At 32.9% G+C, this 22,914-nt stretch overlaps 1 protein-coding gene across 1 annotated transcript in view; it reads right to left on the bottom strand.

The window, feature by feature from the left end:
- LOC129220673 (caveolin-3-like) overlaps window positions 1–22,914 on the bottom strand; it is a 60,040-nt gene that overhangs the window by 7,115 nt on the left and 30,011 nt on the right. The window contains exon 2 of the mRNA XM_054855103.1: window positions 7,302–7,400. Coding sequence (XP_054711078.1) covers window positions 7,302–7,400 — 99 coding nt within the window. The remainder of the gene's footprint in view (window positions 1–7,301; window positions 7,401–22,914) is intronic.

The raw sequence follows: 22,914 nt of genomic DNA, 5'->3' as shown, positions 1-22,914 counted from the left end.
TAATGAAGAAAGTAGTGCCTAAATTTCAGCTAAGCCTAAAAAAAATCGAGCTAAAAACGTAAAAAACTCCCGCCGCAATTAAGTTAGAGCATTGGAACAAATTGCGTAGAACGCGGAAAATTCTTCCCTTTCCAACGATATATAAAAATATTATTTCCGAGTAATTTTTCACCCCCATATTCAGGAATTTATGTGAAAATTGGGTCTAAATTGGAATAAAAAAAGAACTATTCATTGAATTGTTTTCGAACTGGTCTGCAAACCTTTTCAGGACTTAAAGGAACAAACTGTGAAAATTTCAGAAAAATCGGCCGGCTAGTTCTCGAATTTTGCGAGTTCAATTTTGCGAGTCCCACAGACACTTTTTGGAGACTTCATTTTATACTATGTAGAGATTTGGCGACGAAAGAAGAAATGGTAAATTGTACCCGCAGCAACTGACGAAGCGACCATTACCGGAATTGCTGATTCAGCCCTATAAATGTTCATCCAATTGTCAAACAAAGGCTGGTTCTTGTAAAAAATTACAATTAAATTGTATTTCGCTTTGCAAATGCATCAATAATGATTGTCAAAATAAAAAAAGATGGATTTTTATATTTTTCTTTTGAAGATCTATAAAAATTTGATTTCTGGTATTAAATAATTTTTTTCAACAAAAATTATTCTTTTAATTTTTATTTACTTATTTTTTAAATTTTATACTAGCTAGCTTTAAATATCTTAAATTTTGAGAAACAACGGGACATTGAAACTAGGAAAATCATTAAAATGGTTCAGATAAGTTTGCTCAATTCATTTACTTAGTACCTAAGGGAGCGGGGTATAAAAAATTAATGGACCAACAAGCCTCCTGGCAACATCCAGAATCGTAATCTGCAATTTTTTCTGTGTTCAAAACAATTTACAGAATGCGGTCCTCATATTTTGTATACTCATTTCCCTTTAGAGCCTGCACTATTTTGGTTAAAGTATCTTTATTTGGCGTTATTGCATGAAGCGAATGTAGTATCTACTCTTAGTACGGTGCAAATAGACCGAAAAAAGGCCTAACCCCAACATCCAAAGTAAAAGTTTCCCGTCAACTCCAAATTGTTGTATACTGTCCACATACTGTTTGGTAAAAAGTTACACCGTTTTCAGCGTCGGGTTTTGGGGGGAGGGGGGAAGATGTTGGTAAATTAGTAGTTTTTATCAGTTTTTCCGAAATATTTAGAAAACTATGGTGTTTAGCGCGAAAAGTGCAATGTACAAAATAATCTGCACTAAATTTCGAACAAAATGGTCCTAAACATTATTTTGTTAAGTGAACGGTTACAGAGTTACGACAGGTGAAAAATAGAAAACTTTCGTATTTTTTTAGATTTTTCGGAAAAAAAATTCATTATCACTCAGGAAACTAATTTTTTGTATGAAGAGTGTTTTGTAAAAGCAAATTGCAATTTATGGGGTCGGTGGTATGTTTGTGATCAGCCCTTGAAGGAACGACAACCTCATCACCTACTCAAGGGGCTCTACTTTTAAGGGAAAAGAAGCATTCATGGACCGTGGTTATATAAATCTGCGGCACGGAGAAACCCAAACTTTCTCTAGACAATACCGCAATAAGAATTAATGTATTTTAAACATAGATGATTTTAAATTATAAAAATTCATAACAATTATGATTTATAGTTATATCATTTTTAATAATAACATTTTTATAAGTGCAGCTTTTGAAGTTTTTCCTTTAGAAAATAGGCATATTTGCAAGTATATTGCAACCATATTTTATCAAACTTTTTGACGTTCGTAAACTCAGTTCAATACTAATATTTAATAAAAATGTAGAACATTGAATGCGACATATTGTGATGTAAAGTATTCATCAGTATTCAGTCCTCTTCAAGCATACCACCGTCCTCTTCTAGATCTTCGTCCATGATATTAGTGCCCCTGTTATTACTTCCTAGACCTGAGCAATTACTGCACATGCTTGAGCAGTTTAGACCACTACTTCTGCACTCGCAGTTATGGGCGCATTCGGCTTTTTAAACGCGCACTATGAAGGAAAGTAATTCCTAGGGAGTTGCAGAAGGAATTGTTGTAATTGGTCTCAGGTATGCACCAATCTTCTTCCACCCCCACTGGAGGTAAATTCTTTTTCTCATCCAGCCGCTGCTGAACCTGGTGGTAGGTTCTATATGAATGCTGGCTGGTAGCTGTTGAAGTGAGGGTAAGCCAACTTGAACAATGAATGTATGGTCTGCTTTGCAATAGCCTGCAAGTAACACTGGTAGCGAAAGCTATCTAGATCTTCAGTATTCTTTGCTCCAAACATCGCAAAAACGAAATACTTTCCTGCGTCAGCCACTGCACTGGGGGTCAATTTTGGAATCGTTAAAGACTTAGAAGCTTCGTACGAAAAGAGCGTTGTTGGCTTACACTTTCCTATACGGTGAAATGTTTCCCTTTCTTGTAGAAAGATGGTACATTGTCCCATCCTGTGAAGGGGTAGATTGCAAAGAGTACACCCTTCATATCTCGAATGCTTCGCTGAATGTCCGAAACAGTGCACATCTTCTCCTACTGATTGCCTTTCTTTGGTACTACCATTTTCAATTTGTTTTCTGATGGTGTGTGAAAATTCAGCAAGACTAGTAAGTCCATGTCATCTCCGATCACACAAGCTTCAACTCCATTCTTAGCTTTATCAATCGCTGTTAAAACTATTAATAAGTCATCGTCACCCGATGCTTGATAAACTGTGCAACCGCCTCTTTGCAAGTACATTGTCAGGAGAGAAATAAGATCCATTTTGTTCTTAGTGTTAACTAGAAATTCACTTAGGTTGATAGTTACATCGATAGAGTCTTCAACTTTGACTTCAATGTTAGTGGTAGAACGTGAAGTAGTTGCTCTTCATCTTTTGTGGTTCCTTGCTCGTATTCATCAAAAACAAGTTGCTGGCCTATAATGAGCAATTACGTAATTTATGTATTGCTCGCAAATCTGTCTGAAGGTGGCTGGGAAACGTCAGAAAACACGATGAAGAAGGTGATTTTCATCAATGATGTAGGACATTTTTTCTAAATAAGGGGTGACCGACGATTCATTTAAATCTGGAACCAAAACAGACACCATTGGAGATTTGCTCCCCTTCCTTATCAAGCCAGATTCGTCGAACAAGGGTGGAGATGAACATAATTCAAATGAAAATACAGTCGAGCCCGCTTATTAGAATATCGGTTAAAAGAATATCCCGCTTAATATAATACATTTTCAATGTACCAAACCAATGTAATGTGTTATTTTTATCCCGATTTTGGAATATCTCGCTTATTGAAATATTTTTTCGTGGCAAAATGGCTATTCACTTAAGCGGGTTCGACAGTATTTCTTAAAGTCTCTCATATTTTCTTACAGTGCACACCATCCGATGTGAGAGAGTATTAGGCAGGGGTGCACGTGAACTCAAGTAAAATTTTCTGAAGGCAGTGTGAAATTTTCTGAAACTATTAAGAAGCTCGACCCTTCACCATCCCCAGTAAAAACTCTTCAAATATGCATACAAAAATCATATAAATCATTGATGAAAATTATTTTTGAAGTTTTTTTTTATTATTTTTTAAAATGATTTTTCAGTTTTAGAATGTGTTGTCAACCCAAAATTTTCTGAAATTTCGGATCACAAACACCCCTGGCTTTAGGGTTCACACATACAGTGGTGTTGTTAATTGTCATAGACTTGGCAAGAGAATAGGAGTAGAGGTAATAGAGGCTAGAGACTGTACAGCTAACTTTCTTTTCAAGTGTATCTCTGAATGTTTTGTTCTCAATCTTTTTTGAAGCTAGTAGTCTAACTTCAAGTGCTTTATCACAATTCACACAAATTGCAGAAAACCGGTTCTCGTTCCCAGTATTTCTACGTTTCTAACCCCATGCGGTGCCTCTTAGTTTATTTTAGACTAGAATACGATTGTACAATATTACTTTTTAATAAAATTGTTTAGTTATTTCTGTTAACGTAGTACTTAGAATTGCATTTTCCAAAAAATCTTAAAAATGCGAAAATTTTCTACTTTTACATCCGCTGTAACTCTGGAACCGTTCACTTAGAGCCCCTTGAGTAGGTGATGATGTTGTCGTTCCTTCAAGGACTGATCACAAACATACCACCGACCCCATTAATCGCAATTTGCTTTTACAAAACACTCTTCATACAAAAAATTAGTTTCCTGAGTGATAATGAATTTTTTTCCGAAAAATCTAAAAAAATACGAAAATTTTCTATTTTTCACTTGTCGTAACTCTGTAACCGTTCACTTAACAAAATAATGTTTAGGACCATTTTGTTCGAAATTTAGTGCAGATTATTTTGTACATTGAACTTTTCGCGCTAAACACCATAGTTTTCTAAATATTTCGGAAAAACTGATAAAAACTACTAATTTACCAACATCTTCCCCCCCTCCCCCCAAAACCCGACGCTGAAAACGGTGTAACTTTTTACCAAACAATATGTAGACAGTATACAACAATTTGGTGTTGACGGGAAACTTTTACTTTGGATGTTGAGGTTCATGTCTAATTGCACTGTACTATCTTGTTTTTATATTTAATCTGACGAAAAACTTGACATCGAAAAGAAGCGCTTTTAGATCATTTATCTTGTACGCATTAGGATACTCAAATGTCGAATCTTATAATAAGTATTGATATGTTACGCTCGGTTAAAATTTTAAACGTTTATGAAACACTTTTATTTTCCCATGATTCTAATTCAATATTACTTAATATTTCCGGTTGTTCCGGCAGATGATTGATAAATACCTTCCCTGTTCACTTTCGGTACGGTTCATGCTGTAGCAGATGTCAACAACATATTAATTACTGAGCAATCCAAGTATGGATATAAGAAAGTTAGTGCACGAACAGACAAATTAAAGTCATGAACACTTTTTTTCTCACCTAGAGTACCTACCACCTTTCACCTCCGGTGCACGTTGGGTGAAAGGAGCCAGTTTTTCACCCTTGCTAAGGGTGCAGTTTTGACTCTCTATCGGGTGCCCCTTGTGAACAATCGTTTAAACCCTGAAAGATGCCAAATGCATCCTGTAGTTTTTTCATCTAATGAAAAGGGACATTCAAGTATTTAAAAATTCCAATTTTGCAATTATGTCTCGAAATTTTTAGAATCTTCAGACAAAATTTGCCGAATAAGGAAATTTTTGGGAGGTCACAGTGACCTCACGTGACTTCGTGGATGCGGGGGTGGAAGTAGTTTTGGTAGATAGCTACATGCGTGCCCCCCCCCTCCCGTTTTTTCACAGTTGAAGCAATGGCATAGTGCGGTGAGCATCGACATGTCTTGTGGAGAAGTATACATTCCCAATGGCTGTTTTTTTATCACTCAGCGAGAATGGGGTTGTTTCCTTCAGTCAAAAGTACTACTTTTAATTACTGAAATTGATAGAATGATGAAAAATAAAATAACATGGACCCAGAAAATTCTTTTATTTTCCCAACAGTTGTTTTTTAATTAATTTTTTAAATGTCTGATTTTTCAAACAAGGCGTGGTCTTTATGACGTCACAAATAATGTACATACTTTGGCGCATTCCACTGACGCGCTGTATGTTTACGCTTACTGTCTACTTTATTTAAAGAGTGTGATAATTCAGAAGCGAATTAAATATTGCGCTCTACGCTAATGGCAACAATGAATGGAAATTCTTCATTTGTGATGTAATGCGCAGAAGCGTAAAAAGTAAAATTGAGTCTGCGCACTGATTTAAATATTTTTTTAGAATAGCAAACTTTGTCAAATTACTTAAAAAATGTAAAATCCTATGTTTTTAAGCATGCTCTTTCAGAAAAAAATACTTTTAAAATTTCTAAAACGACCCGATTTCATGATTAACTGGAATTTTTCAGACATGATTCTGTTCCAGATAGAAAAAAAATATCTGTGTTTCGGTATCAAACGTTAGAGCCACAATACTTCACTAAAAACAAATGCCTGACGGACCTAAGACCGTTAGAATGCTGAAAAATGTAGCGCGATTTTTTGTTCAGTAACGGACATGCTTAGTCAGATACCGTCTGTTACTGAGCCAAAAAATATTATATAAATGTTGTTTTTGAAAATTTTCAAACTTTAAATGCATAATTTAGAAATCTTGTCCATATTCTTGATAAAGTTTATTCAATGAAAATAAGGATCCGCCATATCTGGAGTCCTTGTGGACTGGTAGGGGCTATTCATTAATTACATAAGGGTCCCAAGGGGGAGGGGATTGAAAAAATGCCTACGTACCCTTACTTTGGGGGGGGGGGGGGGTTCAAACCCATTCTTAAGTAATATTTTCAAAGTCGATATTTTATATTAAAAATTGAGCGGTCAAGTGGTTTGGCAAGGATCATATTTCATTTGCGTCTTGGAAGGTAAAAAATGCATTAGGATGTCTTTTTTTTATTTTTTTTTACAAAGAATGAATTGTGTAAATATAATAAAAGAATCGCACTATGCATGGCATGTTTTATTTTTAATTATTATCGCATCATATACAAAATATAGACGTGCAGGGTGAATTTTCATCTTCCGCTGCAACGGATGGATTACCAATTGTTTCCGAGTGGACAACATGGCTAGCTAACCCATTCAGTCCAGAGTCCAGATGATTGATGATCTGAATCGATCTCGTTTTAACTGCTTGAATTTATTTTCTTTGAAAATAATTGAAAACCAGTCGATCATTATTTTAAAAGTGTTGTTGGTTTTTAGATTGATTAATGTTTAAAATTATTTATAAACTTAATTTTAACTTCTAATAAATAATGTTCCAAAGACAATAATATAATGGTAATGAGTAGTTGATTGCATTAAAATAATATAACTTATCTGTTGAAAATTAAAAATCTTTGATTTACGTCAAACGGGGCATTTTAGTGAAACTGATCCGTTTATAACAACATTTTATCATTTCAAAAAACAAAATGGAATCTTACGTAAAGAAAAGGGGGAGGGGTTTGAAAAATCTTACGTACCCTTACATGGGGGTAAGGGGCGTCAAAAATTGCCAAAATCGTCTTTACATAATTAATGAAGGGCCGGCCCCTTATGAGCGACAATTGAAGCGTAATTTAAATTAAAATTGAGCCCGAAAGTTTTTTTTTTTACTGTGGAGACGTTTTCAATGTTTCATGCTTGGTTATTTCATGCGTCCAAGACAAACAAACATGCTTTTCATGCAATAAAACACACATAAAAATAATCAAAATTTTCCATGCTTTGCGAGAATCATATAAAGAGAACTAACAGTTTTGAGGTAGGGTCCTGGGGGTGGACTAGGTGGTGTTTCCTTCCTTTTCGTCTGCTTAATTGGCACATCCACCAACCGTAAGTCATCTCGTAATTGCTGCAAATATATACGAATTAATATTTTCCGTATTGAGTTAAATTTTAGAGCATTCTTCATTTTTTATTCCATAGTAAGTACCAATCTCTGCACTTAAGAATTTTTGTTCAAATTTCAGCGTGTTTTTTAAATAAACAAAATTGTAATAACCCCATGCATGGTAAACCACTAAGAAGCTGATTTTTTTTCCGTGTTTTTTTTAAATACTAGTGAGATTTGCCCTCTGCTCGCTTCGCTTGCCAATCCCCGTTCGCCACTTACAATCGATAATTCTTACATCAATCGAGTTGTTTTGACCTTGGGAGTGTCACTAAACACATGACGGTAATCAAAATTCATCATACCAACAACCAGTGGCCATGTTGTTAGTTCGGAATTAGCGAGTGACAAATGCATGTGGCGTTTTGGCTGCCTGAATTTTTATTCGATTTTCATCTCTAACATGTTGCATTTGTTTCTGTCGTGATTCAGGAGACTGAGATTCTACTTTCTTGACGGGTTTTTTTAGTTTTGCAAGAAACAATTGACTCAGAACGTTTCCGAGCTTGCGTCATCATGAGTTATACAGGCTGTTTATATAGCAGTGGCTGACTTAAGTTCGCACATTTTTGCTAAAGGTCAAGAAGATACAGTGGCTCCCAAAAGTGTTCGTACACTTTGAAATTTTGAAGTGAAACCAAAATAACGCAAAACTGAAATCGAGTATGAAGTCCAATATTTTTTCACATCATTCCTATGTCATTCTAAATAAAAGCCTGTAGTTTTTTCAAAGCATTGGCGCATCTTCTTTTTGAAATTTGTCAAAAAACGAAGAGACAGACAAATAATACGCCACAAAAGTCATCGCACACTCAAATATTTTCGAATAAATTCATGATTAAAACTATCATATGTCGTTTTTTTAAAATTATTTTTGCATTGTGTTGTCCCTTAAAGGTCATTTGGTTTGAATTTTTTCTTTATTTATTCCTTAATATTGTGCTTATTACTTGAAAATGGTTGGTATTCGTAAAAAACCACAAACACTGTTCGAAATTTGAATTTTTTCCTCACAGTAGCAGTAAATTGGTTTGAAATATCTCTAAATTAGTTAATTTATTCCATTTTATAGTAAAGTGCTTAATTAAATGCTTTAAAGAAAAGAATTGGACCGAACACAAGGTAAGAGAAGGTCAACCGGCAAAGTTCACAAAGCGTGATCGGAGAATTTCAGTTAAAAAATTTATGAAAAATACACATTTGAGTGTTGTAAACGTTTCTGCAGAGTTAAATAAAAATTTTTACATTTAATTTTCACCTAAAATTGTTCGCCAAGTTCTCTGATTAGCTGGATTAAATGGGACCTCTTCCCTCAGAAATTTTCTTATTTGTGCGAAAAACACAAAGCTTACGCTTTTCGTCGCAAAATCAATAATAAATAAGATCAAAACGTTTTGGAATTACGTCTTACTTACAGATAAAAATTAATTTAACATTTTTGGTTAAATTGCTGTATAATTGTAAATAGAAGAAGAAATTAGGAATTTAATCTTAAGAACTTAGTTGGGTCAGTTAATCAGGACATTGAAAGTCTTTTTGTGTGGGGGTGCATCAGCATCAGGACTTGGTAGTTTGGAAATTTTTGATGAAATAATAAATCATGTTTTCCATTTAAATATTTTAAAAACCAATTTTAAACTCTTAGCCAAAAATTTGGTTGTCGGAAACAACTTTGTTTTTTATCAAAATAACGATAAGAAGCACACGGTTTTCGACGTTTGTGTCTAGTGCCTCAAAAATTGTCCTAAATTTTAGAAAATACACCTTCAATCTCCAGATTTGAGCTTAATGTAACATATTTAGAGATATATGGAGATTAGATTACGAAAATACGGCTTTGAGACGAAAATAGAGCTAGAAACAGTAAGATTCGAAGTGTGGTTGAACACTTACACAGAAATTACGCAAAAAAAGAAAGAAAAAAGAATGAAATTTATTCCCAAACGCTTAAAAGGTGTTGTTGATACTGCATGATACTCTACTAAATAATAAATTAATAAAAAATTAGATTATTCAATAATATATAGAATTTTTTTAAAGTGTACAAAGACGTTTGTGAGATAAAATTTCCAGCATTTTTTGGTTTTTGATTTTTAAAAAATTAAGTTTTAATATTTTTTAAAAACTTTTCATATAGTTTTGTTGAAAATTGATCAAATATCTTGTAATTAAATACCTATTCCGAAATATTAATTCTAACCAATGGATAGGGTCCTATTTCATTGAAAGTCGTAGGTGTACGAACACTTTTGGGAGCCACTGTATGTAGCTTTAAGCCGAGTTATGTTCCTAGAGGGACTACTAATCAGCAGTTTGGACAACCGCACAAGTTACTTATTAATCCTCACGATATAAACTCTCTCACTAGAAGGACAAGATCGCAAAATTATAAACATAATAACTAAGTCAATGAAAAATAACTAAAAAGTGTAAAATAGAAAATAATTATTAAATAAAGACGAAAAACCTGACTACGAAAAAACCAAAAAAACTAAAAAGAAAAAAATATAAGCCCAGTAGTTTAAAATGTTATTTAATACTACTGAATAACTACACCATTTAAATAGTTTTATAATCGATGCACACATAAGACAAATCATATATTCAAAAGCAAAACAGAAGGATCAACAGTCGGGGCCTATTTCTTTTTGAGCAATCAAGGAACTCTGTAAAATTTAAATGGTTCTCGGCTGTTGATCCTTCTATTTTGCTTTAGAATTTATGATTTGCTTTATGTATGCATCGGTTATAAAACTATTTCAATGGTGTAGTTATTCAGTAGTACTTAATAGCATTCTAAAATACTGGGATTATGTTTTTTTCTTTTTAGTTTTTTTTTTTTTTTTTTTTTGGTTTTTACGCTGTCGGGTTTTTTGTTTTTATTTAATAATTATTTCAGCAAGATATTATTCAAGAGACCCCTCCCCCCCCTGGAAATTAAGCGCGTTTCCTGGATATTAGTTTTTTATACTAGCCTCTGAATAGTTTGATCACGGAGAGATGGCGGATGAACTGGAAGGGTAAACGGAGCTCTTTATTTGGCAATAAGTAGGATCAGTGAGAACGCGCAAGTAGTAAAGCTTTTACTACCCGCTCGATCTCGCTGAACCAACCTATTCCTAAGTGAAGTGGTGCGTTTCACCGCTTTCAATTCATCCACCATCTGTCCGTGGTCAAGATTTACCATATTTCTTCGAAGGCTTCGTATATTTTACTTAATTATTTCTGAAATTTAATGCATGTAATATATGTTGTATTTTACCTTATTATTTTATTTTACTTTCAATCCTTTTCCTTTTTTTTTTAAGAAGTCATTTCCGGGATTCAGAGATTTTTATTTGGCACAGCCTGCTATTAATTTAAACTCTGGAAACAACTTTCTTTTATTTTCAAATTTGATTAATTAAAGCATTGCTTTAAACTTTGTGGAATGAATTTGCAATAAACAAAACCACGTTAATCACTGCCTCAATTCAAATAATGGAAGAACTGTAGAGGGTTTAAGTCGATAAAATATGACTAAAACTAATATTTAAAACATATTATCACGTCGAAAATCAGCAAAACTTTTTATCAGCCATTTTGCGACGAGGATAGAAGAAAAATAGCAAGGTCTTGAATGGAATCCATTTGGTCTAAGCATTAAATGTGTAATATTAATCAAGTTGTCCTCTGCCGTATACTCAGTATCTCCACCAATGTTTCCTTTTTTTTCCAGTGTTGTTGGTTTTTTAGATAAAAAAAAGTTTGAATTTCTAGAGTAGGCTGATTCTAACTTCCAGAACGTTTTGAATTTTCAAAACATCTCCTACTAATAACCAATTTAAACATTATTTCTCATACATGCCCTACGTTCAGTGGCGCAGTCAAGGGGAGGGTTCTTTGGTTTTCATTGCCCTCTGCGAAATGAGTAAAAAACTCATAAATGGTTCATTTTTCACACATAATTTTACTACTTATATGATAAAAGAAAACTCGAATTTTAATAAATATTTCATACTCCTAATTAAATTTGAAAATATACAAAAGAAGAAAAAGAAAATCCCAGATATTGCGCTCCACCTCCCCAGGGTACTACTTACTGTACAGGTCGTGATACGTAGGGGAATGTGGAGCAAAGTGAAACAGATAAGATCACTTACTTTTCTCAAAATGAACAAATTGGGAATTTGTTCTGAAAATTGCGGTACATAAAGAAAGGACAATATATTTTGTAATAAAATTTGCATTGAAGCATTATTTTTTAATTTTGGGAGCAAATTTGTATCTCCAAAAAAAGGTTTAATTTTTTTTTTTTCATGCGACAAAGTGAATAATAAAACATTTTTCAAATGTAATATGTTTTACTCGATTATTCAAGATATTTTTCATCAAATGAATGTGTAAATAAAATAATAAATGAATAAATGAAAAGAAAATGAAACAATAAGCGAGTAGATAAATAAATCAGTTAGCATATGAAAAATAAATGAATAAAGGAATAAAATAGTTAATAAATGAATAAATTATTGGCTGATGAATGTTTGAATAAATTACTAACTGGACCTAGTAAATGAAGGAATGTAAACGAAATATTTAGTAAATTAGTGTTAGTGATTTAATAAAGGATGGGATAAGTAAATGAAATGAACTATTTCGCTTCGCCCCATCGACTTTGCCCCGCATGCATTTGACTAAGTGTATAAAGCATTTAAAATACTAATAGGCTTAATATTAAACAAATAAAAGCTGAATTGAATATTACGAGGTCTCAATTAATATTTAAAATGTTAATATCAAGAACTTTTTCATTCAATAATAACAAAAATAATTTTTGACTAACAACAAAATATTACAAAATTTATATCAATTTTAAAAAATTGCTTGTGATATCATATTCTTTGATTTTCAAAGGTAAATGTTTTAAACTGGAATAAACTACATAAGTTACTTAGTCATTAAAGTATTACCAGATAGGTATTTCTTAAACCAGAGGCAATATTTCTCCATTTCACTTTGCCTCAAATTCCCCTACTTAGATTTTTTGTGACATTTAATGCCGAAAATTATGATTTCACAGGCATATGAAATACGAAAACTTTTTTATTTTCTAATATGTTTCTCTTAGTTATTTTTTAGAAAGTCTCTTTCCATAATGGACTTAAGAACAATATCACCCTGGATATACAAAACTTATATACTTCCAGTTCTTCCGTAAGAAACAAGCTTTGAAGTGTGTTCTTTTATTTGCTTTGTACGCAATTTCTAACTTTGGATGGTTAATCATTAAAAATGAAAAAAATAAATAAATAAATGAATAATAATAATTTGAATTTTGACATCTTGTATTCAAATTATGTTTTTCGCAATCACGAGTGTGTGTGTGTGTAGGCGTGTGTGTTTGTATCTGTGTGCAGGCATGAGTGTGTGTGCTCGTGTGTATGTGTGTGTGCGCGTGTGTGTGTATGTGTGTGTGCGTGTGTGTGTATGTGTGCGTGTGTATGGGTGTATGTATGTATGTGTGTGTGCGTGCGTGTGTGTATGTGTGTGTATGTGTGTGTGTGCGTGCGTGCGTGCGTATGTGTGTGTTTGCGCGCGCGCGCGCGTGTGTGCGTGTAAGTGTGTATGTATGCGTGTGTGGGTAGGATAGGGACGCAACCTGAAGACTTTGTTCGCTAGAGGAGCAGCATCGTGAGGCCGGTCGACGGTGGTGCTGCAGAGGGAGGCGGTGGGAAAATAAAATTATAGGAATTCAAAACAGTGAAATGAGAACAATAAGCAATGTGACTGCTCAAAAATTGCATGACATTTATTATTATTGTTTTTAATGCTGATTGCACTCGACGGGCACACGTGAAAACACAACAGTTTCATGTGAAACACATGAAACTGCCCGCGGGAAAAAGGGTTAGGGATTCCTGGTGTATAGCATCTCAAGATGGAGGCATGGTTCAAAAAATGTATTTTCCAAATTTCCATGAATAAAAAGTCTTAACTCAATAAGGCAGGATTTTAAACCACAATAGTATTGTTGCATTGAAATCAGAAGAAAAAAAAACAATTTATTTTAACATGGTGAATCGCGGTGTCACATACATTTTTTCTCAACGGTGGTTTTTGTGCGTACGCCATAAATTCCTTAATACTTCATCAAACTTTAAAAGTAAGGCAATATTTTAAAGATTTTTCTTTGCTGCTGTCAGGGAAAAATAAATAAAAAAGTCAAATTTTTGCTGTTATTCAAAAAATTACTTAAAAAAACGGGTATTTTTATTCTTTTCATCAGGCGAGAATGCTTCGCAGTGGTCGGCTAATTTATCAGTATTTAGGTTAAGTAGTCAAACATATCAAAAAACTTAAATCCCAAAGAAATTGTTCCGTCCCAAAGGCACTCATTTATTATGCATCTCACGTTTAATGGGATAGACACCAATGCAAAGCTGTGAAGTAAAAAGTTTGCACAGAAAAAAAAAAAAAAACACATTGGCTTCATTAACGAAACTTCTATCTATCAAATGAATTGTCTCATTTAAAAAATGTCCCATTATTGCATTTCCATTTGCACTTTTTCCCTTAATTAGTACAAACGGTGCAAGTTTTAACCTCACGGGGAAGTTTTTCATGGGGAATGTCGGCTTTATTGTCATAGCAACAGCAAAAGATTTTTTCGTTTATGTGTTTGACTCTTTAGCTGCACAAGCAGATGAGGTCACAGATATATATGGTAGCAAACATAATTTTTTTTTTTCAATAATTCGACTTAGAAATCAAGAATAGAAACGCCCCAAAATCTTGTAAATGAAGGAAATTTTAAGTCCGCTCTGTCTAAAGCTTGAGAATAACAACAACTAGTTGATTTATAAAAGCAAAAATTAAGATAATATATATTAAAAACATATCATTGTCAGTTACTCATAAAGATTATAAATAATTAACGGTTGATACATATTAACCAATTTGGTTGTAGCGTTATATGGTAAATGAATAATTAATATGGGCATGGTAATGGATCTTTTTATTTTGGACTGTTGTTGAACTGTGATGTTGCAGTTTTAGTTCATGGAAAAACTAATTCCCCCCATGTTAGAACTTAGAAAATAAACTTTTATAGCTGCGAAAATTTCATTAATTTTCAACCATGATTTACAGCTTTTTCTTCCTTTTGAAATACTTAGAATGCACCGTTGTGACCAGTTATGGTCATACTTGCTTAGTTATGGTCATACTGAAAACTAGGGCCACATGGAAGAAAGTTGGTCGAAAATCAAACTTTAAATAATACAAAAAGTCTATTAAATTTATTTTATTGAAACTTTTATTTACATTGGATTCATGCAGAACCATTTAATTTTGCTTGATTACTTTCTCACGGTGTCACATCAGTATTCGTGTCTCTCAAAATCACGTTTTGATCGTCGAACTTTCCCCCATGGTGGGGTAAAGTTTGCCTAGTTCAGAAATTAGGGTATATATGAACAAAAATGGGAAATAATTGTCTTTTAAATAAGAATATAGTGAAAGACCTTCTTGGTTTTATTTAATGATAAAATTGCACAAAAATAAAATTTGTACCTGTTATTTAACCGAAAATGTAAACAGTTAATTAAACTTTTGTTTTGTCCTTTTTTCATTTTAAACTATGTACTTAGTGAGATTACAAAAGAAATTGGCTTTTTAAGGATAAAAATACTTCTTAAAGTTTAAAACGAGAAAAGGTTTTGCAGGGGGTGAACAACCCACTCCCCTAAGAGCAAGGGCGCACCCTCTACGTATCGCAAAGACTCCCCTGCCCCAAATGAGAAAAATACACGTCAAAACAACCCCTCTTGAAAAATTTAATGCGCAGTCTGCACCATGACCTCCCTTTCTCCCTAGTTGGGCACACCTGAGTTTCATTTAGTCATTTTGTTGCGAAATATAGAGCATTAATTTTTGACAACCCTTAAACCAGATGCAAGAAGTATCATCGTAATGCTGCACTTAGCTAAGCGTAACGGTTGACCGTAATTTACCCCATTTCAGAAAATGCCTCAAACAGAATCTTCAAGTTCATTCTTCACCTTTCTATTCGAACTCCAATAAAATATAAAGGGCACTGCAGCCACTGTCCAATGGCGGATGAAAAAGGTAAAACAAATGCATGCCGCAGCGTATAAAATGCGAATAAGCCTAGTAACGTTTGTCCGTATGTATGATTTTTTTGTTTATTCTTTTGGAATGATTTTTTAAAAAGTCTTGTGAATATTCTGGCCCACGTAGAAAGAAATGAGAAATCAAGAAGCATTATTAAACGTTGGAAATTAATGCAAAACTTGTAGTTTGTTGTTCTAAAGCAACCATTTCCACGATGTTGAATTCGATATTTATCGATTCTTGATAGAACTACATTTTTATAACATTTAATACTAGATAATTTATTAATATGACAATACTTTTGTTTATCAAAAGAGGAAGATGATATATTTTTCATTCGTTTGGCTAGCGCTAATTGTTTTTTTATTTGTAGCTAATAATAATAATAATAATAATAATTTCTGCAAGCACATTGCAATAAATTAATGCAAATTACGTAGTTCGTAGTTCTAAGCAGTCATTTCCACCTACGCTGTTGTTCCCTAGTTTGCTTGTTTTTCAACATTCTTGAACTAATAGCAACTGTGAGCACGGTTTTCTTACCTAACACTTTATATTTTTTTTAAAATCACTTTTAAACAAAAATAATAACATTTTTTTTTCTTCGATCTCAGTTATAAAATTGTAAAAGGAATGTACCCCTTGAGCAAGTTGGGGCCCGTAGTTCGAGAGGTATCTTACGGTGTTCTGTAATTCAACTTAGTGTTGGCGTGCGAAGGCGCAAATCTAAAAGACATGATAAAATATATCTGTCTTTTCAATTTACAAGCTTGATTCTCAACAAAAGTATGAAATAGGACAAGTATCTTGGTTACAACACTCAAATAATTGCAGTTAATCTTAAAATCTTCATTTCAAGATTAATTCTAAAGCAGCCAATAAAATTAAAATTAAAAATTGAGGGAATAATTATAGGAAAAAGAAAAGCTATTTGTACAAAGTTGTATATTGCCACATTCTCTGTAAAATTTTCTCCAAGCGTACATGTACCCCATATTTCCCCGCAATACAAGTATAGTGCCCTATTTTCGTTGAAATTTAATAGATTAAATATAATTTCAAATTTATTGGATTTTTTTTTCAGAATTAAAGTATGTGTATTGCTTTTATAAACTCTGAAATATACTTGAGGTGTCACTCACCAGATGGATCTCGGCCGGAGCGGACCGCCCTCACTCAAGAAAGGTTTTTTTACTCAGCAAAAAAAGCGTTTTTGAAAAGCAAACGATTTGACTATCATCTATTTGAAACATCTATTCGTTAAACATTAACGGGGAGCAAGTTAAATCTTTTCAATTTTTTTAACAATGGGATGATTATGTGATTTCAATTTTAAAATCGTAATTATTGGAACAATTTGATTTTTAAATTCAATTTCTGACGTTGTATGCTTCTTAATTTTACAAAAAAAAAAAAAATACAGCGCTTAAATTTCATAAGAAACATTAATATTTCAATCTCTGTATAGAGGTTTTTCCCCCTTCTCATGAGGGTGAGGGGGGGGGTTGAGTTGAAAAATAAATAAATAAAAAAGCCGGAGTCGGAGTCGGGTGTTTCAAAATCCCGGAGTCGGAGTCGGGGTTGGAGTCGGCTATTTTCCTTCCGACCCCGCAGCCCTGGACGGAACTGCATTTTCATTGTGGTCAAAGACTAACAAGAATAACATTTCATACTAGATAATTTAATCATATGACAATAAGATTGAATATCAAAAGAGGAAGGTGATATTTCTCTGCTTTGTTTTAATATCATGTTTTTAATTCTTTAATTAAATGATTTAATTCTGTTATGCTGTGAAAATAAATCATCAATAAAATTCTTTCGGATATACGGTGGTAGTTTTCATTTTTACTGATCTTCCATTAGTTCTTTAAACTTATCGAATTCTGTAATCTTCATACTTTTTAATCTATTCATCATAAAAATGGTTCACATGATAAACGAAATTTCACTAATGGTTCTTTTCTAGCACAATACAAAACTATAACCCTAAACAAATTTTTGGTGAAACTCTTTAGAGAACCCCTGTTTTAGCCGATAATTTAAGCTATAAAATACAGTTGGCGCACTATTTTGACAATTAAAATTCTCAGCTTTTGTTTTTGTTTGTTCAAATTCTAAATGTTCTTTTTCGGTTAAACATCTTTCATTCCGTTCTGCGATAATATTTTCGAGAATTTATTTTGCATACTGTCCATTCCAATTAAATGCTGCAGTAATATAAGGTTAGTTAAATTAATTATTTTTGACTTAAGTTGAATGAAAGCCCTAATTTTTCAGCCAATGTTTTTAAATTCTCCTTTCGAGCTTTATATATATATACATATATAAAAAGCATACCTAAACAAATTCACACAGATCAATAAGAATAAAAAAGTTACCTGATAAAACTGTGTCCTCTTTCAAAAAGAAAAATGCTTCGAACAGACGAGCATATTTCTTTTTATTTTCTTGCCAATGCGAAGTTTGTTAATGCAGAGTTTTCTTCTGTTCACACTTTCGCTATTAACGACAATCTACTCACTTTTTAGGGGAAAATAATGATAACTTACATTATTTTGAGAAGCTTGAGAATTACATTTAGGAACACAACAATTTATGTAGTTGAAACCAAATTTAGACAAGTGGAATGATGAATTACGTGAATGTAATATACATAACGAACTGCCTATGTTCACCCCAAAAGGTACATGTGTAACATAAAGTTACTCATACCTTTTCCCATAGTTTTGTAAATCACCGCAAGGTAACGTATTTGAGCCCTGGAGTTTCGAATAGAGATATATTTTCTAAATAATGCACTTTCAGTCTATTAAAAATTAGAGCTTTCGCCTGTTAATAATGATTTTAGAAAGAAGTTTGTGAACAGCTTAAAATTACGTTCCATATGGAACGAACAGGAACAAATATTTTCTATCATTTCGTTTGCCGCTAGGTTTCAAAACCATAACAAAAATATTTGCTATAATCTCAATATAATGACTCCTAAAAAGAATTAACTAAATATCAACTATTAACTATTTGTCATTATATTAAAAAAAATAGTGCAGTCGATTTTTTAATGAAATAACAAATAAATACTATACACATTTTAGAAAATGTAAGATAGGGTAGACGAGGAGGGGAAAAGGAAGTCCCAAAAGTGCTCCCAAAAGACCTTGAACAAGCAAATCTCTAATTTATGGAATTTTTCAAAACATAACGCTCTGAAAAAATGTGCAAAAAAAAAAAAAAAAAACATTAATTCCTTTCCATTCGCAACTTCAACGAACTATAGGGGGCACTGCAGTCACTGTCTAATGGCGGACGAAGAAACTAAAACAAACGCATGTGGTAACGAAGAAAATGCTAATAAGTCTAGTAAACTTCGTTCGTATGCATGATTATTTCGCTTTATTCTTTTTAAATTAATTTTCAAAGTCTTGTTGTTATTCTGGCCCACGTAGAAAGAAATTAGAATTCAAGAAGCATTACTAAAGCTAGAAATTAATGCAAAATACGCAGTTCGTAGTTCTAAGCAGCCATTTCCACGATGTTGAGTTCGATATTTATCAATTCTTGATAAAACTAAATAATAATTGTGGCCTGCCAAGAATAACAATTAATGCTAGAAAATTTAATTATATGACATTACGAATTATTGTCAAAAGAACATGATACTTCTTTGCCTTGCTTGGCTAGCGCTAATTGTTTTGCATTTGTAGCTGAGTTATTTTTCTCAAATTGCCGAATCGGTTCATTTAAAATTTTTCTGTTTGGTATGTTTCTAATTTCTGAGTTATGATTTAATTATGTCATGCTATACAAATCATCAACAAAATTCTCACGGATATATGGTGGTAGTTTTCTTTTCAATTGATCTACCATTATTTCTTTTTACTACTTATCGAATTCTGCAATCTTTCTACCATTTTATTCCACTAATGATAAAAAATAACAAGAAGTTCTGTTTAGAACTAGACGATCCTACTTTCCCGTATACCCATACTACTTTCTAGTACCTGATCAACATTCTCAAAAATAGCTAAAATCGCAAATTTTTTTAAACATATTTTTGAAACACTAAAAGCTGATTTCTAGGAATAAAATATTCCTCACTCATCTAAAAAAATTAAATGCGTAAAGAAAAAGCAGTAACTTTTAAACAAAGCAGCTAATACACTTTTTTCCATTAAAAAAATCTTTGACAACTTTCAAAAGGAAAAAACATTAATTAAAATTAATAAGCTCATATTAATTAAAATTAATAAGATCAATAAAATAAATTCATCATATCAAAATAAAAATCGTTTCTTTTTCCCCTGTTGCCCAAAACAATTTTTTAAATGAATTAATGCACTTACCAAAATAAATAAAAACCATAAAATGTCAACTAAAAGAAATAATTTTCATTGTCAAAAAAAAAAAAAAAAAATCGTCTGCGCATATCTTTATGTAGAAACATAACTGACTTTGAGTTTACTCACCGAAAACTGAATACCTAAATTACAACTTTAGCGTGAAAATAAAAACAAGTCATATCAACAATAATTATTTCACAGTCAAGACCATAGCTACGGAGTCGGAGTCAATCTCATTTTGGGGTAAAGGAGTCGGAGTCGAATATCTAAGAATCGGAGTCAGTCATTTGTCTTCCGTGTATAAATTTTTGACAAAGCTGCGAAGTCAGAGTCGAAGTCGGGGAGTCGGAGTCCGATTAATTGTCGGGCACAGGAGTCGGAGTCGGGGGTCAAGTGCCCCTAAATTCTCGGAGTCGAAGTCTGGAGTTTGGCGTCAAGAGCTATTTCCAACAAAATTTGTTTGAAGTAAATCCGCCTTCAAGTACGAAATCTAAATTGACTTTTAGTTTTCCCGTAGGCGCTAATGTTAAGGGATTTGAACTGTTCAAAATTGAACGGAAAATTATTCAAATCAAAAAGATATTTTATATACAAGTTTTTCATCAAACGCTTTTTCCTACAAAGTTTGTTTGAAGCAAATTCGCCTAATGGTTCAGAATTGCCTTCAATTTCCCCGTAGGCGCTAATGTTAAGTTTTTTTGAACTGTTCAAAATTGAACAAAAAATAGTTCAATTCAAAAAGTAAAATAAGGGAATGAGATGTCCTCGCCGAGATCTTTCGAACAAAAAAAAGTTTGTTCGAATCGGACTATTCATTCAAAAGTTATTAGGGGGGGGGGACAGACAGACAAACCGACAGACAGACAGACCGAAAGACAGACAGACAGACAGAAAGACCGACAGACATTTTCCCCCATCTCAATACCTTATTTTCTAATTTTTAATTTTTCGATATTTATTCAATTATTTTATTTATTTTTGACTTTTTTTTTGTTTTTTGCGATATTTTTAAGATGCATTAAGCCTTCTTTCATGATTTTTTCTTCTTTTTCTGACTTTTACTGGGAAAGTAGGCTAAAAATGGTTTAACTAAAATAGGCGGAATCTCGCCAAGGATACTAAGCTCGCACAATACTAAAACTACAACCCTAAACAAATTTGGCGAAGCTTTTCAGCTGAGAATAAAAGCATCAAAGTAAATTCTTGATCGGTTAAACATTTATCATTTCGTTCTACGATAATACATTCAAGAAAAATTTTTGCATACTGTCTATTCCAACTAAATGCTGCTGTAAAATATGGTTTGTTAAATTAATTTAAGATTAAAAAAAATCCCATATTCTTACAAATTTACACAAAACAATAATTTTTTTTTTACCTGGTATAACGTTATCGAAGTTTGCTAATCCAGAGTTTTCTGGTGTTAACGCGCTTTCACCATTTCTCAATCAAATCACTTTTTAGAGGGGAATAATGAAAACTAACATTATTTTGAGGAGCTCGAACACTTTCTGTTGTTGAAAGCAATCCAAGACACATCGAATGCGTTAATAAATACTCAGAACAAACTGCCTATGTTTAAGTCAACAGACATACGTGGAACGCAATGTGGCAATGTTTTAGTTTTTTCTGCAGTTTTGTAAATCACCGCAAGGTAGCGTATTCGAGCGCTGGAGTTGCGAATAGCTACTGATTTGTTATTATTACGTTTAAGATAAATGTAGTAAATTTAAAAAAGTAAATAAAATTTTCACACTTAATCAAATACCCCGCTTTATCGAATAATATTTCTTGGAACCATAGACTAATAATAAGAGTAGACCGAGCTATGGCAACCCTTTTGTTGCTCATAAACCAAACCATGTGACTGGTGGATATCCTAGCAACAGCGGGCGTTGATCGTAGCAGACGATCAACGCTCGCGAGAAATAAAATAAATAGAATTGATGGAACACGGAAGAATGATCTTTTATGGAGTCCGATTTGTAGATTTGTTGTTCTAAGGTGTAAATATTTTTTCAATATAGTGAGTTTTTTGTTTAGATAGTACTCTGCACTTTCTTTAGTCAATTTCAATAACTCTTTTAGCAATTAAAGATGCAAGCGCCGAAAAAGAATCGGCAAACGGCAAGATTTTTACCTACAATTTCAATTTAAGATACCGATTAGTACATTTTTGCGTTAACGCAAAACGTTTACGCCATTCCGTTCACGCCAACGCTGACTTAGAAGTTCCAAATGAAATAAAAGTTACTGAAAACTGTGATCAAAAACTAATTACTAATGTCAAAATAATGCAAAAACTAAAAGAAAAACAGTTCAATCTCTGCACCTGGAAAAAAAACTTATAATGAAAACACATTACGTATTAAAATACATGTCGAGTGCCAAACTAGAGATAATGTTGCCATCTAGCAACCATGCTGCCAAAGTTTTCGCCAAGCTTTCCACCAGTCACATGATGTATCCATGAACCAATTTTTTTCATCAGCAAGTCTGGGAAAGCTCGATCTAGTCTATGGTGGCAACCATAGACTAATAATAAGAATATACCGAGCTATGGCAACCCTTTGCTGCTCATGAACCAAACCATGTGACTAGTGGATATCCTAGCAACAGCGGGCGTTGATCGTAGCAGACGATCAACGCCAGCGAGAAATATAATAAATAGAATTGATGGAAAGCGGAATATTTATGGAGTCCGATTTGTAAATTTGTTATTCTAAGTTGTAAATATTTTGTTAATATAGTGAGTTTTTCGTTTAGATAGTATTGTGCATTTTCTTTAGTCAATTTCAATAACTCTCTAAGCAATTAAAGATGCAAGCGCCCAAATAGATACGGCAAACGGTAAGATTTTTACATACAATTTCAATTTAAGATTCCGATTAGTACATTTTTGCGTTAACGCAAAACGTTTACTCTATTACGTTCACGCCAACGCTGACGTAGCAGTTCCAAATGAAATAAAAGTTACTGAAAACTGTGATCAAAAACTAATTACTAATGTCAAAATAATTCAT

Source organism: Uloborus diversus, chromosome 4 (assembly GCF_026930045.1).
Source record: "Uloborus diversus isolate 005 chromosome 4, Udiv.v.3.1, whole genome shotgun sequence".
Classification (NCBI taxonomy): Eukaryota; Metazoa; Arthropoda; class Arachnida; order Araneae; family Uloboridae; genus Uloborus; species Uloborus diversus.
This window is presented reverse-complemented; position numbering and strand designations above follow the sequence as displayed.